Genomic DNA, 19,027 nt, shown 5'->3' with positions numbered 1-19,027 from the left:
GATTTCAACTGATCACTCAGCTGGCTACCCACCTGCCACATTTGTGACTTCAACTGATCACTCAGCTGGCTACCCACCTGCCACGTTTGTGACTGCAACTGATCACTCAGCTGGCTACCCCACGCTTGTGACTTCAACTGATCACTCAGCTGTCTACCCACCTGCCACGTTTGTGACTTCAACTGATCACTCAGCTGGCTACCCCACATTTGTGACTTCAACTGATCACTCAGCTGGCTACCCACCTGCCACGTTTGTGACTTCAACTGATCACTCAGCTGGCTCCTCACATTTGTGACTTCAACTGATCACTCAGCTGGCTACCCACAGTTTGTGACTTCAACTGATCACTCAGCTGGCTACCCATCTGCCACGTTTGTGACTTCAACTGATCACTCAGCTGGCTACCCACCTGCCACGTTTGTGACTTCAACTGATCACTCAGCTTGCTACCCACCTGCCACGTTTGTGACCTTAACTGATCACTCAGCTGGCTTTCCACCTGCTCATTGTTATGTGACTACAACTGATCACTCAGCTGGCTACCCACCTGCCAGGTTTGTGACTTCAACTGATCACTCAGCTGGCTACCCACCTGCCACGTTTGTGACTTCAACTGATCACTCAACTGGCTCCTCACATTTGTGACTTCAACTGATCACTCAGCTGGCTACCCACAGTTTGTGACTTAAACTGATCATTCAGCTGACTACCCACCTGCCAGGTTTGTGACTTCAACTGATCACTTAGCTGGCTACCCACCTGCCTCGTTTGTGACTTCAGCTGATCACTCAGCTGGTTACCCACCTGCCAGGTTTGTGACTTCAACTGATCACTCAGCTGGCTAACCACCTGCCAGGTTTGTGAATTCAACTGATCACTCAGCTGGCTACCCACCTGAAACATTTGTGACTTCAACTGATCACTCAGCTGGCTACCCACCTGCCACATTTGTGACTTCAACTGATCACTCAGCTGGCTACCCACCTGCTTGTTGTTGTGTGACTTCAACTGATCACTCAGCTGGCTAACCACCTGCCAGGTTTGTGACTTCAATTGATCACTCAGCTGGCTACCCACTTGCCACGTTTGTGACTTCAACTGATCACTCAGCTGGCTACCCACCTGCCAGGTTTGTGACTTCAACTGATCACTCAGCTGGCTACCCACCTGCTCGTTGTTGTGTGACTTCAACTGATCACTCAGCTGGCTACCCACCTGCCAAGTTTGTGCCTTCAACTGATCACTCAGCTGGCTAACCACCTGCCATGTTTGTGACTTCAACTGATCACTCAGCTGACTACCCACCTGCTAATTGTTGTGTGACTTCAACTGATCACTCAGCTGGCTACCCATTTGCCACGTTTGTGACTTCAACTGATCACTCAGCTGGCTAACCACCTGCCACGTTTGTGACTTCAACTGATCACTCAGCTGGCTACCCACCTGCCACATTTGTGACTTCAACTGATCACTCAGCTGGCTACACACCTGCCAGGTTTTTGACTTCAACTGATCACTCAGCTGGCTACCTACCTGCCATGTTTGTGACTTCAACTGATCACTCAGCTGACTACCCACCTGCCAGGTTTGTGACTTCAACTGATCACTCAGCTGGCTACCCACCTGCCACGTTTGTGACTTCAACTGATCACTCAGCTGGCTACCCACCTGCCATGTTTGTGACTTTAACTGATCACTCAGCTGGCTACCTACCTGTTCATTGTTGCTGTTCATGAATGGCACGATGACGGCGATGATGTTGTTAGTGTAGTTGAAGTGTGGATGTTTCTGTAGCAGACTGCATAGACACTGCACTGACAGCTGCTTCAGCTTCTGTATACAAAGAGACGATCAAAATAATAAATGTGCCTGGCTCTAAGCAAATGAGGCTTAATAATGTGCGTAAAGTGTTGTCCCAGATAAGCCTGTGCAATTGCACAGGCTTATCAGAGACAAATCTTTCTGCTTTTACGAAATGTTTTTTTTAAGTATTTCACTTCTACACAAATATCCAGTCTAGGCCGAAAGTTACCTCCCTGATTCAGGGTTTAACATGAATTAAGCCCTGTTTTCTAAGAGCAATGCACACATGTATACATGTCTATGCATTTTAGAAAAATAAAAAAAATAAGCGAATGTTGTTGCACTAATTTATGGAAACTATCCTTCAAAATGCTTTATTATAATGTAATCAGACAACAAAAGCGCATGGCAGTGGTTTGAGGGGGCAGGGTAGGACCTAGTGTTGGCAGGGTGCTAGCCCTTCAATTTAGGCCTAGCTGGAGCAGTGACATAATAAATGTATATATAAAAAATTTAACATTAGCAAAATTTAAATAATATTCAGTCAATATTACAGTCTTTTCATCTTTTTGTTTATAATACTGCTAAAAAATCTTTAGGGTGAAATCTGTTGATCTGACAACCCTTCTTATCAGATATTTTCTTTAGGAACCACAGTTTTTTTGAAGATAGGTTTCTAGGTACCCATTATTTTATTTAGAAACATAATTGAAATGTTCTCTGATTCAATATCAAATTCATAATCTACAGGTCTCAAGGCAAACTGACTGGCTGATGATCAATTCCTTACAAATGATGTCCCTTGAAAACAAATATATTTAGTTTCATACTGAAGAAATATAAATTTATTTTATAAATCTAAATTATATTTTTCTTTCTGTACTTGGGAATTACTTCCAAAGACACTAAAGGGAAGACTGCAATCAACATACATATGAATCATGCTAGGGGAAATTGGGGTTTAATGCATGTGCGTAAAAAGTTGTACAAAATAAGCCACTGCAGTCCGCACAGGCTTATCAGGGTCACACTATTCCACCTAGTCTGGATTACATTGAGAAGAGTCCTTGTTTAAATGCAAAATATCATTGAAAATTAGGTCTGTAATTAGCCTGTGCTGACTGCACAGACTAATCTGGGACGACGGTTCATGCACATGCATTTAGCCCTGTTTTCCCAGAGTGCAGCTCAAGTGCTGAGCCTTAAGAGCACATAGAAGCGTTTGTGCTGACCTGCTGTGTGGCTGCAGGAATGGGTGCTTCATCACTACCATGTTTATTCTTCTTTATCTTCTTCTTACCACTTGCTTCCTTTTTGTTACCTGTGATATATTTTAAAAACATGAGAACTCATTTATAATAACTGACTGTAAGAAATATTTTACTGAAAATGGAAAAGATGATTGCCTAAAGAATAACCTGTTTTGTGTGTAAGCTTACTATGAGGGGTGGGAGGTAAAATATAGAGGGGTTAAAATTGATCTTAAAGCTGTTTCATGAATGGGCGAATCTTTTGTGTCCCCAATGAAAAAGTCGCAGTTTCACCATAGCTGGTCAACTGGTCATCTCATGAGATTATACATTCAAAAGAAGTTACAGTGGTGTAGTGGGTATATTCACCTAGTGTGAATGACTGTGGGAGCGTTTCTCAGATTTCTTCCAAAGATACAAAGTACTAGTTCTACCCTGGACACAGACTCAAGAGTCTTTCAATAAGCCAAAGGCTTTTGATGCAATCTAGTTTAAAATGAAAAGGTTCAAACTAATACATTAAGCACATATTTGGAAGAGGTTCAGGTAAGTATAATAATTTTACAGGTCAGTTTTACCTTTAGCAGTCCTGTCCAGGAACTCTAGATAGTCTCTATAAAAACGGACAAGTGCGACCTCGTGACCCAGTATCTCCTTGGTCTCCTTCTTCATCTGAGACACCAAACATGTTTCAATGACTATGAGTGTTTTCAATGTCAAACTTATTAGATGCACTAGGGTTAAACAGGTCTCAATGTACGAGTGTTAAATGTTGTCCCAGATTATGAATGGCATTATTCCGCTTTTATGGTATTTTTAGTTTAAAAGCCTTCTCTTCTCAACAAAAATTTAGTTTAGGCGGAAAATGTTTTCCCTGATAAGCTTGTGCAGATTGCACAGGCTAATCTTGAACAACACTTTACGTACAAGCCCAATGTTCCCTGCAGATTGCACAGGCTAATCTTGAACAACACTTTACGTACAAGCCCTATGTTCCCTGCAGATTGCACAGGCTAATCTTGAACAACACTTTACGTACAAGCCCTATGTTCCCTGCAGATTGCACAGGCTAATCTTGAACAACACTTTACGTACAAGCCCTATGTTCCCTGCAGATTGCACAGGCTAATCTTGAACAACACTTTACGTACATGCCCTATGTTCCCTGCAGATTGCACAGGCTAATCTTGAACAACACTTTACGTACAAGCCCTTTGTTCCCTGCAGATTGCACAGGCTAATCTTGAACAACACTTTACGTACATGCCCTATGTTCCCTGCAGATTGCACAGGCTAATCTTGAACAACACTTTACGTACAAGCCTTATGTTCCCTGCAGATTGCACAGGCTAATCTTGAACAACACTTTACGTACAAGCCCTATGTTCCCTGCAGATTGCACAGGCTAATCTTGAACAACACTTTACGTACAAGCCCTATGTTCCCTGCAGATTGCACAGGCTAATCTTGAACAACACTTTACGTACAAGCCCTATGTTCCCTGCAGATTGCACAGGCTAATCTTGAACAACACTTTACGTACATGCCCTTTGTTCACAGAGTCAGGCTCACATTGAGTGTAAATTACAAACATTTGGTGATGTCTTTAACACAAACGGGCCCCATATTCGTTGGTGCTGATTTTTTTATTGTTTACAAAGGACTAACACTAGTAAAATACTGATTTTCACCGACATATTTCTGAGGCAAGAAGGTTTTGTATTAATAATCCTCCCTACAGGAAAATAGAGATTTATGCATTTGCGTTAAGTGTTGTCACAGATAAGCTTGTGCAGTCTGAACAGGCTAATCAGGGACGACAATTTCCGCTTTTAAGGTATTTTTTTATTATGAAGTCGCTACTTAGCAAAAATGCATTAAGGCTGACTGCTCAGGCTAATCGGAGACACTTTATTCACATGCATTAAGCCCAATTGTCCCAGAGCAAGACTCATATGAATTGTTGATTCCATATGATGACAGACTGGAAAAACTCAGCCATCAGCAGTGTATACTGAGGTCAGCTGATGACAATTACCCGTACAATATTCAGAACTCCCTCAGTGCATTAGCATGAGCCTCATTCTAGGAAAACTGGGCTTAATGCATTGGCTAACCAGGGACCACACTTTTGGCTTTGATGGAATTTTTGTTTAAAGAGAAAATGTCATCCCTGATTATCCTAAGCAGACTGCACTGGCTATTAGAACAACACATTACGCTCATGCATTAAGCAGACTGCACTGGCTATTAGAACAACACATTACGCTCATGCATTAAGCAGACTGCAATGGCTATTAGAACAACACATTACGCTCATGCATTAAGCAGACTGCACTGGCTATTAGAACAACACATTACGCTCATGCATTAAGCAGACTGCAATGGCTATTAGAACAACACATTACGCTCATGCATTAAGCAGACTGCACTGGCTATTAGAACAACACATTACGCTCATGCATTAAGCAGACTGCACTGGCTATTAGAACAACACATTTCGCTCATGCATTAAGCAGACTGCACTGGCTATTAGAACAACACATTACGCTCATGCATTAAGCAGACTGCACTGGCTATTAGAACAACACATTTCGCTCATGCATTAAGCAGACTGCACTGGCTATTAGAACAACACATTACGCTCATGCATTAAGCAGACTGCACTGGCTATTAGAACAACACATTACGCTCATGCATTAAGCAGACTGCACTGGCTATTAGAACAACAAATTACGCCCATGCATTAAGCAGACTGCACTGGCTATTAGAACAACACATTTCGCTCATGCATTAAGCAGACTGCACTGGCTATTAGAACAACACATTACGCTCATGCATTAAGCAAACTGCACTAGCTATTAGAACAACACATTACGCTCATGCATTAAGCAGACTGCATTGGCTATTAGAACAACACATTACGCTCATGCATTAAGCAGACTGCACTGGCTATTAGAACAACACGTTACACTCATGCATTAAGCAGAATGTACTGGCTATTAGAACAACACGTTACGCTCATGCATTAAGCAGACTGCAGTGGCTATTAGAACAACACATCACGCTCATGCATTAAGCAGACTGCACTGGCTATTAGAACAACACATTACGCTCATGCATTAAGCAGACTGCACTGGCTATTAGAACAACACATTACGCTCATGCATTAAGCAGACTGCATTGGCTTTTAGAACAACACATTTCGCTCATGCATTAAGCAGACTGCACTGGCTATTAGAACAACACATTACGCTCATGCATTAAGCAGACTGCACTGGCTATTAGAACAACACATTACGCTCATGCATTAAGCAGACTGCACTGGCTATTAGAACAACACATTACGCTCATGCATGAAGCAGACTGCACTGGCTATTAGAACAACACATTACGCTCATGCATTAAGCAGACTGCACTGGCTATTAGAACAACACATTACGCTCATGCATTAAGCAGACTGCACTTGCTTTTAGAACAACACATTACGCTCATGCATTAAGCAGACTGCACTGGCTATTAGAACAACACATTATGCTCATGCATTAAGCAGACTGCACTGGCTATTAGAACAACACATTACGCTCATGCATTAAGCAGACTGCACTGGCTATTAGAACAACACATTACACTCATGCATTAAGCAGACTGCACTGTTTATTAGAACAACACATTACGCCAGGCTTTTTCCGCTCCATTTTGGGAATACGCCACACTGGAATTTTGGGAATTTTGCGCCGTGAAAACCCCCATTTTGGGAAAAAAAATATTCCCAAAATTGGCTCAATTGGGAAAAATTATCGCATGTAAATAGAGTTTCTTATTTTTCAAAGAAGCCGTTAACTGGTAAATAACGACTATTTTGATAACTTATTATTAAAATTTTACAAAGCATTATGAACATCTGAGATAAGAACAGGTTTTTTAATCTGAATTTGGGGAAAAGGACTTGCCTTTTTTGAGGTGAAAAAAATCGTGCGAAGCGCCGGATTTTGAGTTAAGTAAGGAAAGTCTTAAATAATCATTAACATATTTTACAGTTTTTAAAACAAATTCAAGGCAACAGATAATTTAATTATGCAACACTTTCTATTTTCTACACCGGATCAGGTTAACTTATATATTTTAAGGTAAAAAAAAAAAAATGTTTCTTTTTTTTTTTTTTGGAATTTGGAATTTTTTTTTCAATTGGGAAAAAAACAACCAGATTTGCATTGGGAATGGGGCCGAATTTTGGACCCGTGGCATAGGGCGGAAAAAGCCTGTACGCCCATGTATTAAGCAGACTGCACTGGCTATTAGAACAACAAATTACGCTCATGCATTAAGCAGACTGCACTGGCTATTAGAACAACACATTACGCTCATGCATTAAGCAGACTGCACTGGCTATTAGAACAACACATTACGCTCATGCATTAAGCAGACTGCACTGGCTATTAGAACAACACATAACGCTCATGCATAAAGCAGATTGCACTGGCTATTAGAACAACACATTACGCTCATGCATTAAGCAGACTGCACTGGCTATTAGAACAACACATTACGCTCATGCATTAAGCAGACTGCACTGGCTATTAGAACAACACATTACGCTCATGCATTAAGCAGACTGCACTGGCTATTAGAACAACACATTACGCTCATGCATTAAGCAGACTGCACTGGCTATTAGAACAACACATTACGCTCATGCATTAAGCAGACTGCACTGGCTATTAGAACAACACATTACGCTCATGCATTAAGCAGACTGCACTGGCTATTAGAACAACACATTACGCTCATGCATTAAGCAGACTGCACTGGCTATTAGAACAACACATTACGCTCATGCATTAAGCAGACTGCACTGGCTATTAGAACAACACATTACGCTCATGCATTAAGCAGACTGCACTGGCTATTAGAACAACACATTACGCTCATGCATTAAGCAGACTGCACTGGCTATTAGAACAACACATTACGCTCATGCATTAAGCAGACTGCACTGGCTATTAGAACAACACATTACGCTCATGCATTAAGCAGACTGCACTGGCTATTAGAACAACACATTACGCTCATGCATTAAGCAGACTGCACTGGCTATTAGAACAACACATTACGCTCATGCATTAAGCAGACTGCACTGGCTATTAGAACAACACATTACGCTCATGCATTAAGCAGACTGCACTGGCTATTAGAACAACACATTACGCTCATGCATTAAGCAGACTGCACTGGCTATTAGAACAACACATTACGCTCATGCATTAAGCAGACTGCACTGGCTATTAGAACAACACATTACGCTCATGCATTAAGCAGACTGCACTGGCTATTAGAACAACACATTACGCTCATGCATTAAGCAGACTGCACTGGCTATTAGAACAACACATTAAGCTCATGCATTAAGCAGACTGCACTGGCTATTAGAACAACACATTACGCTCATGCATTAAGCAGACTGCACTGGCTATTAGAACAACACATTACGCTCATGCATTAAGCAGACTGCACTGGCTATTAGAACAACACATTACGCTCATGCATTAAGCAGACTGCACTGGCTATTAGAACAACACATTACGCTCATGCATTAAGCAGACTGCACTGGCTATTAGAACAACACATTACGCTCATGCATTAAGCAGACTGCACTGGCTATTAGAACAACACATTATGCTCATGCATTAAGCAGACTGCACTGGCTATTAGAACAACACATTACGCTCATGCATTAAGCAGACTGCACTGGCTATTAGAACAACACATTACGCTCATGCATTAAGCAGACTGCACTGGCTATTAGAACAACACATTACGCTCATGCATTAAGCAGACTGCACTGGCTATTAGAACAACACATTACGCTCATGCATTAAGCAGACTGCACTGGCTATTAGAACAACACATTACGCTCATGCATTAAGCAGACTGCACTGGCTATAAGAACAACACATTACACTCATGCATTAAGCAGACTGCACTGGCTATTAGAACAACACATTACGCTCATGCATTAAGCAGACTGCACTGGCTATTAGAACAACACATTACACTCATTCATTAAGCAGACTGCACTGGCTATTAGAACAACACATTACACTCATGCATTAAGCAGACTGCACTGGCTATTAGAACAACACATTACGCTCATGCATTAAGCAGACTGCACTCGCTATTAGAACAACACATTACCCTCATGCATTAAGCAGACTGCACTGGCTATTAGAACAACACATTACACTCATGCATTAACGCTAGTTTTCCCAGAGTGAGGTTCAGATATGTTTCAATACCTTCTGCGTCTGTTCTTTCTCTGTTGGCAGCCTGACGTAATATCCAGGTATGATGTCGTTGAAGACCTCCAGCAGTGACATCATTGTGAACTTGCGCACCGTCACAAACACATCTGGGTCTGTCTCCTTCAGCATTCCAACCAACTCCCGCAGCTTCTTGGTCTGAAATAGTTATAAAGATTAGTGTTGATTGTTGGATATCGCGCCTTTTTTAACAGTAAGACAATAGACAGATAGTAGTGGCAGTAAATAAAATTTATCTTTCAATATAAAAAATTCCTTCCTGAGACGCTTTTATTATCAGGGTTGCAAAAGTCCCCAAAATGCTATTTGTTGGTTAGGATATCAAGATAACATGTTTTGTTGATTGCTTGTACACATTTTCATAATGATTTTCATGTTTACTTCAGATTATTTTAATCTGATTTTTTTTCTACAGTTCAAGATACCCAAATACCTGAATAGAAAAGCAACCTGGGAACAAACCTCTTAAATACATTTACAAAACATATTATAAGTCGCGTTTTGGGAAAAATGGGAATAATGTGTAAAGTGTTGTCTCAGATTAGCCCGTGCAGTCTGCACAGGCTTATCAGGGACGACACCTTCCACCTAAATTTGATTTTTGCTAAGAAGAGTTCATTTAAATGAAAAAAAAAAAAAAGCGGAAAGTGTCGTCCCTGATTAGCCTGTGCAGTCCGCAATCTGTAATCTGGGACTACACTTTACACACATGCATTATGCCCAGTTTTCTCAGAACGCGACAAAATATTGTATCAACACAAATATCTCACGCTCTCGTTGGGGTTTTCAATGATAGCGCTGGACAGAAGAGCGATCCTCTGCTTGCACTCCTGTAGCTTCCTCTGCCTCTGTGCGTACAGTTCCACACCCGACAGGATCGGCAGGGGCTCCTCTCTCTCCTCAGCAGCATCTGCCATCTCACTTCCTGAGGCCTCGTCTGAACCACCGTCTCCATTGGCCACTGGCTCGTCTTCTGTCAATGTAGCGTCTCTTTTGATTAGCTGTTTGGCCAAATAAGCTGAAATCCTCAATTATCACGCAACAGGGATAATATGACATAACCCATGCTGCCTTAAAGCCACACACCTTGAAATGAAAAACATGGCATAGTAAATTCAAGTATAAATAAGAAACAAATTTTAACTATGCCAATTAGAATATATCTGGTGGTAACAAGGTAGAAATCCGTCTCTTTTGCGCTTTAAAACTAAAAAACAATCGCTTTTGTCGAAAATGGACGTATACGTCTAGAAATCCTACTTTCGGTTTTAAAAACTTACCGTTTGAAAAATCATAAATTACTTGCTAACTAGGCTATAGATTTAATTTTATATATCTCAATTAGAATATATCTTGTGGTTACACAGTAGAAATCCGTCTTTTTTGGTCTGTATAACTTAAAAATAATCGCGTTTGTTGAAATGGACAAATACCTATAGAAATCCTACTTTTGATTTTATAATTTAAAACAAATAATAAATTACTTGCTAACTAGGCTATAGATTTAATGACAATTTTGCACACTTTCAAAGTGCATCTATATGTATTGATTAACATGTACTTCATTTCAAGGTGTGTGGCTTTAAGTATCATGAGAATCAGAGCAAGCCGGTTCTAAACTTACCAGTGCATGGCTTACAGGCATAGCAAGCCGGTTCTAAACTTACCAGTGCATGGCTTACAGGCTTCTGCTCATTTCTATCACTGAATGTTTGTGACTATTTGAAACTCTTACACAATATTTGAGAGAGATCTAGGATCACGAAAAGGGGCTAGGATCACAAAACTTGAAAAGGGGCAACATTGGGGGCATAATAGTTGAACGCAAAGCAAGAGACGAAATAAAAGTTAAACTCACTTCACACATTATACACACACAATTTTTGTGTACACTGCTGTCATTTAACCCTTTCGGCTCTCAAACAACGTGCTTATGGCTGTATGCAACAAGCATATTACCAGAACAGCCTGGAAATAAATTGCAGGTTGTTCAGGATTTATGCTGTTTGCTGCTCATTCGGTATCTTATGGTTGTAAATGAAGCCTTTAACAAGATGTGTTTATGAAACACTATGTCCCACCCCCATATATTTAACCTTTGACCTTTAAGGATGACCTTGACCTTTAACCACTCAAAATGTGAAGCTCCTTAGATACACATGCATGCCAATTATGAAGTTGCTATCTTTAATATTGAAAAGTTAAAGTGTAATGCAAACAAACCAAAAACAGACAGGGCAAAAACAACATGTCCCCCAGTATAGACTGGGAGTCATAAAAAGAGATCAGATACCAGAATGCGCCATGATCAAAAGAAACAGACAAGACTGAACACACAAAATCGCACCATCTTCTAGCACCCTCTGCACCACTCCATGTTTGGTTTTGATAGGCAGCATCATCTTCCTGTTGTTGTCCGTGGCGACCTGTTTCCGTGGCAACCGTTCATACTCTGCCTCTCCCTCAACATCATCCAGCACTTTGCGTTTCTTGCCTTTTTTATGACCATCTGAGGGTTGTTCCAGCAGCCTGGAATCAGCAAAATGTGTATTGCTTAAGACAGAAATAAAGATTTAATGTGTAATCAGAAACAAGTGCATTTGAACTAAATATGACTCAAGTGTGAGCAGATACTACAAATTTAATTAATTCAGTAGTTAAAAGTTTGAATTATATCCCCCACACAGTTAAACAGAAGTTTCAGTAAACAAATTGTAAGTGACTTTATTTTCTTAACCATTTACCACTTAGAAACGTATTTTGATGCATGTATAGTCCCTTAGAAAGTAACATTTAATTAAAGACCTTTCTTACTAAATTCAAGTTTCCTCATTACCACTTAGATACATCTTTTGATGCATTTGTAGTATCTTAGCAACTTAAATGTAATTAACAGCCTTTCTTACTAAACTCAACGTTTAAAGGTTCCATTTTCAACCTTTAGATACTGATGGGCAGCAAACAGCATAAAACTTGAACAGACTGCAAGTTACTCGCAGGCTGTTCTGGTTTTATGTTGTTTGCATATACTGTAAACGTATAGAAATTCGTCGTTATGAAATTTCGTGGTTTAATAAAAAACAACTAATTCGTTGACACGTAATTTCGTGGATTTCAAATTTTCGGGGAAGATTGACAGTCATAATAATTAAACTTTTCTTAAAACAACCAGAGTAATAACGAAGAATAATCTGCTAATGTGTGTTGACAACAAGGCTTGTGATTAATGTGCACTGAAGCATGAAAGTGTTTCCGATAGTTGTCGATAAGAGCGAGAGGCGATCTTGTGGGTCCCCGCTCGCTAATTGCCATCAATGTTGTTTTGACAATATTTGCAATTCTCTGCTCAATCGGTCCCCTAGTAGTAACAATTGAGTAATAAGGTCCGCAAAATACAGGTGTGAAAACCGTTATGTCTCTTTTAACTTTAATTGGCACTAATTGACATATGTGGTAAATCTGCAAACTGTTTATAGGACGACGTCACATAAAAGAGATTAATCGTTGATGTACAGTTTAAATTCCGTGCTTGATTTAAAAAGTATTATTACCCAAACACTTATCAAGAAAACAACATATTGTATTACCTAGCATATCACAATCAAATATCTCAGATAACCGAAAACAATAGAGAAAGTCGGCAATGACATTCGGAATGGACCGATTTCGGATTAAAAATGTAAAAATAATCGTTGGTACTTGAATTCGTGGTTTAGCGAAACAACGAAATCCACAAAAATTCGTACCACACGAAATTTAATGGTTTTACAGTAGCCATTTTCACTTTGCCTCTGAGTGAGAAAGGGGTAGAACGTGAAAAAGTAACACACTAATGGATGTAATTCTGCCAAAACTGGTTGCAGCAAAGAAGGTCTTTCTTAACAATAACCTACCTAATGAATGTCAATGAGCTGTGATCGTTTGAACAAATTTCTCAAAGCAGATAAAGAAAAATTAAAAACACACAATTTTGATACAATTAATTACATGTTTGAAAAACTGACTAATGGCCACAATTCTGCCAAAACATGTTGCAGCAAAAATTATTTTCTTTAAAGTCCTCTACACATAAGGTAATTCCACTTTGAAAGTTTGAGCGAGACCCACCATGAAGTTAAGAAGTTGAAAACACATCAGTGTGAAACTATATGTTCTAGTGGAACACAGACAAAGGGCCATAATACTGCCATAACTTGTCAGGGCCGTACCCAGGATTTTTTTACTGGGGGGGCCCAACCGAGGAGGGTTTGGGAGGGGTCCCCCCTCCCTATATATATACTTTTTTTAATTTGGCACTTTGCAAGGTGAATTTTAATGCTTATAAAAAACGTATTTTGTGATATGAATTAATGGAATATAACAAGTAAACCAGCACATTTCGGAAGTCTTAAGCTTTAAACATTGGTGTGAATTCACAACAATATTAAAAGCTTTAGATTTCCGAAACTTACAGGTTTAAACTGACGATTATCCACATCAACTGTCGTATTGCTTCCACCATTTTTTCTCACAAATCAATAACGTCACAGTTTTTTGTAATCTGATTTTTTGGGAAAGACCTTGCCATTATTTAGGAAAAAAATTGCGCGAAATGCCTAATTTTGGGGGGAAATAATGAAAGTCTTAAATAATCAATTTAACATATTTTACTGTTTTCAAACAAATTCAAGGAAAGAGATAATTTATTTATACAATATTTTTCTACACTGGATCAGGTTAACTTATATAATGAGATCGATTTGTTGTTACAATTGACATTTTTTTACCAATGAGCCATTAATAGGTTGATATTACTCAATTCTCGGTACTCAATTATTTTAAATACTGAATTCTGCCAAATTCTTATCTGTTGCTGATATTCTCATCGTAGTCTTTTTCAGTGATTTACTTTCAAAAATTATAAATACTCAGTTTTAATACCTTTGTCAGTGTTTTTGTTCCGGATCAAATTCAGGGCCCTATTCTCAATGCAAAAAGTATATATTGGGACTTAAAAATTCCCAATAAAAGGTTTAAAAGGTTTAAAAAAAACACAATTAAACTTTTAGAAGGGAAAAATACGTATAGGGCCTTCTCAAAGAAGGAAAAAAACTAGAGTCGGCAATTATCAGACCATAGTCTACGACCTCCTGTAGCAGTTGCTTCCATTCGCTGCACTTATCAAAATACATGTTACATCAACCATCGATAGATGAATCATTCATGATCACAATGGGGGACTGATCGGGGATGTGTGTACAAGGCGATAAGAAAACATTGCCTAGAGGCTTATCTCGATTGGCGAGCGTTAATCCCCTTGTTTATCAGGGACAATAAAACATAGCTGCTCTTTTGTTTTGAGGGAAAGTGTACTGTGGGCCCTTGCACGAGAGAACAAATTGCAGTGGGCCGATTATTAAAAAAAAATCATAGTTCGACAGCCAGCTGGGGGGGCCCGGGCCCCTGGGCCCATGGCCTGGGTACGGGCCTGCTTGTCATTTTCAAAGTTTCTCTCAGAAGAATCATCTACACATTGGGCTGCCAAATATATTTTCCCTATAGATGGGTGCAAATCCCTTGATCTCTAGTAAAATATGGCATATTTAATCAAAATTTGTAACATTTGACCTCAGTGTGTGACTTTGGACTATAATCATTGAGACCTGAATTTTACCAAATTAAAGAACAATTTTAGAAATTTATTTCAGAATCCATTGATGCACAGTGAAGTAAGGCTAAATTATAAATAATTCATCAAATTTGTGATCTAGGAGTTTGATGTGTGACCTTGACATTGCCTCTAGGGTTATAGGTCTTGCATGTGACTCGGCCCCAGATGATTAAGAAACACTGTGGATTGTTGCATGGCTGTAGCTCATATGTTATTAGAGAGATAGCTCAGGGACTATCCTATATAAACAGGATATTTTAAAGTAAAAAGGCCATAACTCTGTTATTGAAAATGGTCTGCACAATAATTTGATCTGTATCATTCTCTAATCCAAATTATACACTAATACCAAGTTTAAATAAAAACTGCTTGAGTAGTTCCAAGATTTGGCTGTTGACAAAAATGTGTGCTTATTTTTAGAGACAACAAGACCTGTGTTTGTGAAACACAATGCCCCCAACTGCGGTTTGAAGCTGCACAGCAGCTATTTTAGAGATAATTGTTAAGTCCAAAGCCCAAAATTCTGCCAAAAATCTGTTGACCTGAACGATAGTCATATAGGCAGACTCACACACCAAATATCAGGTCAATATCTATAACCATTTCAGAAAAAAAGTCCGAAAAATGGAGCGCTGGACAGGAAGACAGTCAGTCCAACTGCTATATGCCACCCTTTGGTGGGCATAAAAAGGCCAATTAAATCAGCCCAAGCAGTTCTAAGATATGGCTCTGGACACAAAAATGTTCCAGACAAACAACGTCAAAACAATATCCCTCTGTCTATAGCAGACAGACAACTGCAATGCTAAAGGCCTCCCCAATACACAAGGGCATGGAAGTAAATAGAACCTGTCAAAGATAAAAAAATTGCTTTGAAGGGTTTACAAACAAACAAACAATAGATACATAACCAATGATTTGGTTACCTATGCATGAAGTATTGTTTAACTATACTGAAATAAAAACATATGATTGGTCAATTCAATAAGTAATTGACAAAAATCTACAGGTAAGTACCTGTTGTCAACGTTAGAAACAAAACTGCTCCTCTGTTGATGAGATTTAAAGAATTGAATGTCTTCCTCCTCAACTTCTATTTCATCCTCTTGGGCGAGATCCTTTTTAGGCCGAAACTGTTTCTCATTTCCACGACGACCTTCAAGTTCCTTTTTTTCTTTTATCTGTTTACTTTTGTCTCTCTTTAGTTTACCTTGTCTGTAACATAAAACAATAATATAGGCCATAGTCACCATAGAGAATGAACAGCAATTGTTAATAAGCAAATTAGTTTCCCCCTGCCAAATACATTTTGTTTATGGAATAGGTTCAAATCCCTTGATATACAGTATAATAATTAAGTGCATGGTAATAATTAATAAGCTATAATTAAGTATAGGGAAATTGTTTTTATAAATTGCAATTCTCCTCATTGATATCTACACATCCATGAAGTTTCATCTTGAAATCTTGAGCGTATCTGAGATATACTATGTAGCTATGAAAAGTTACATCATACAAAAAAACAACAAAGGGCAATAACTATTAGTAAAGAAAGTGATGGGTTATAGCTGTTGTGTATGGCACTTGTTCCCATAGATTTTTACACACCCACAAAGTTTCATGTTGAAATGTTGTATCTTATCTGAGATAAAGCCCTGAAAAGTTCCATCATACAAAAGCAACAAAGGGCAAGTTCCATCATACAAAAGCAACAAAGGGCAATAACTGTAATTAAAGAAAGTTAAGGGTTACGGTTCTAAAGCATGGCACTTCTCATCATTAATACCAATGCACCCATAAATGTTCATATTGAAATCTTGCATGCTATCTAACATATATAGCCCTGAAAATCATACAATAAAAACAAAGTGCAATAACTCTTATTAAAGAAAATGTAGGGTTAAGGTTCTTGTGCATGGAACTTCTTCTCATTGATATCAATACACCTATGAAGTTTCTTGTTGGTATCTTATATAGTTTCTGAGATATAGCACTAAAGGTTTTGTGGCAGACGGCCAGATGAAAACAGATGGACGGATAAAGCCAATTTTTTATTGTGGGATAAAAACATGGCATTATTAAGTTTTTCGTGTCTGTAACGTAAAGACAATAGCAAAGGCTGTAGTCAACATAAAGAATGAACAGCAATTGTTAAAACACAGTATCATTAAGAATTACCGTATATTTCCAGTCGAATTTAAAACTTAACTGTATATTATTAGACCAGCTATCCATGCCATAAAAATCAATTATAAATCATAGAAAGAAGCATTTTTTTCAACAGTTTAAATTCATAAGAATTCTTGCAAGAGTAAGCCGTAGAGAAGAAAAGATGTAAATGAACTTTTACTTGGCAAGTTTATTGATTCGTTTGTTTGAAAGCTTTGAAGCACTGGTTTTCAGCTTTCCTTTGCCTTTCTTTCCCCCAGATCTACCCATCGTGGGATACCAGACTGGTCTGAAACTTTACAAACAAGCCATGAATACACATGAAGGTTAACAATTTGTGGTAAAGGCAAAATGAATGTAATGTCTTTACACATAGATAATAAGCAATCATTTGTAGAGTAGACAAACTGTTCAATATGTCATTATGATGGCCTTATTATTTCCAAAGTCCAAATCCAAATTATGTGAAAGCAGGTGTTTTTTTGCTACTTAAAGTAATGCTCAGCTTGCTTGACGTTGATTTGATATTCTTACAAAGTGTTTGGAAAGAGGAGTCTGGTTGAATTACTGATATTTTAACCCTTTCCCCCATAGGAAGCAAAGTGAAAACGGTTTTGCAACCAGCATAAAACCAGAACAGCCTGCAAGTAACTCGCAATCTGTTTAGATTTTATGCTGTTTGATAGCCTGCTCATCAGTAACTAAGGTTTGGACATGAAGCCTTGAAAATTTGAATTAAGTAAGAAAGGTATTTAAGTAAATGTAACTTTCTAAGGGACTACAAATGCGTCAAAATACGTTTTTAAACCTTTCACCCTTAAACTTAGATACGTATTTTCACGACTTTGTACCTTCTTTGCATTTATTTTAATTTTCAGTTGTTAGACGGCATGTGGTCACCATCGGGAACACCCAACAATGAACACTGTACTATGTGAATTGGGAATAAGACATCAATTTGGGAATAAATTGTGTTTTATCAAAAGTGCATTATGTGCAGTTTTATATGTTGTATTTATTTAGTTTGACAAATTATAATTAAAACAGATACTTGCATATATAATAGAATCATTTAAATTGATTTTACTTCAAAACTGGATTTTTTATTAATTAAAAAAAATCATCATGAAATGAAATTGTGTCCATGCTGCGCATGGACACAGTTTAAAAATACAGTTAAAAAGATAAAAATACAATCACTGTTAATAAAAAAGTCAGGGAAAATTTCTTATTAAGCTTGAATTATAGATAATATATTACAAAAATATATGTAGATCATGAAATGAATAGTTTTGTTTGAGAAAATCACCAAAATGATGTCCATACCCAGTTTGATGTCTTATTCCCAATTCACATAATACAGTGTTAATGTAATTACTTGGTATATTCTAGGTATATCATATATGATGTATTAGTTAATACAGAAATATGCATCAATTTTGAATGATCAATATTGTAATTTGTATTGTTTTTTGTGAGGACCACTTCCCTCCTTGAAATGTCTGTTTAAATCTTGTATCCCCCTACATGTCATATATATTCCCCTGTTTGCTAGGGATAAAATACACTGATGTCGTGCAACACTTTTCATTATTATTTTAGTTTGAACTTTAGATTTGACTTCTCTAACATTAGATTTAAATGTTAATGTTAATAAACCCTTGTTTTACTTTTAATCAACCATTTAAAAAAAACTCATGGTATTAGGTCTGTTGGCTCTGTGCACGGTGTATATGCATATCAGTGGCCTCTCTATCAAAATGCTGCTTCTCTGTTCATTTTTCGCCGCCTCTCTGTTATATACAAGAAAATGGATGATCGACATTCACAAA

At 38.3% G+C, this 19,027-nt stretch overlaps 1 protein-coding gene across 3 annotated transcripts in view; it reads right to left on the bottom strand.

Moving 5' to 3' along the window:
• The window catches only part of LOC127861108 (nucleolar complex protein 3 homolog), a 73,857-nt gene that overhangs the window by 51,764 nt on the left and 3,066 nt on the right, over nt 1-19,027 (bottom strand). For 2 of the 3 annotated variants that reach the window (XM_052399483.1, XM_052399485.1), the window contains exons 2-9: nt 17,377-17,490; nt 16,044-16,241; nt 11,724-11,905; nt 10,147-10,349; nt 9,353-9,514; nt 3,635-3,728; nt 3,039-3,127; nt 1,717-1,836 (exon numbers count right to left, since the gene is read on the bottom strand). In XM_052399483.1, the coding sequence (XP_052255443.1) occupies nt 1,717-1,836; nt 3,039-3,127; nt 3,635-3,728; nt 9,353-9,514; nt 10,147-10,349; nt 11,724-11,905; nt 16,044-16,241; nt 17,377-17,465 (1,137 nt within the window). In that variant the 5' untranslated portion in view covers nt 17,466-17,490. The remainder of the gene's footprint in view (nt 1-1,716; nt 1,837-3,038; nt 3,128-3,634; nt 3,729-9,352; nt 9,515-10,146; nt 10,350-11,723; nt 11,906-16,043; nt 16,242-17,376; nt 17,491-19,027) is intronic. The other variant, XM_052399486.1, reaches the window with a different exon arrangement.

The sequence above is a fragment of the Dreissena polymorpha genome, chromosome 15, assembly GCF_020536995.1.
Source record: "Dreissena polymorpha isolate Duluth1 chromosome 15, UMN_Dpol_1.0, whole genome shotgun sequence".
NCBI lineage: Eukaryota > Metazoa > Mollusca > Bivalvia > Myida > Dreissenidae > Dreissena > Dreissena polymorpha.
This window is presented reverse-complemented; position numbering and strand designations above follow the sequence as displayed.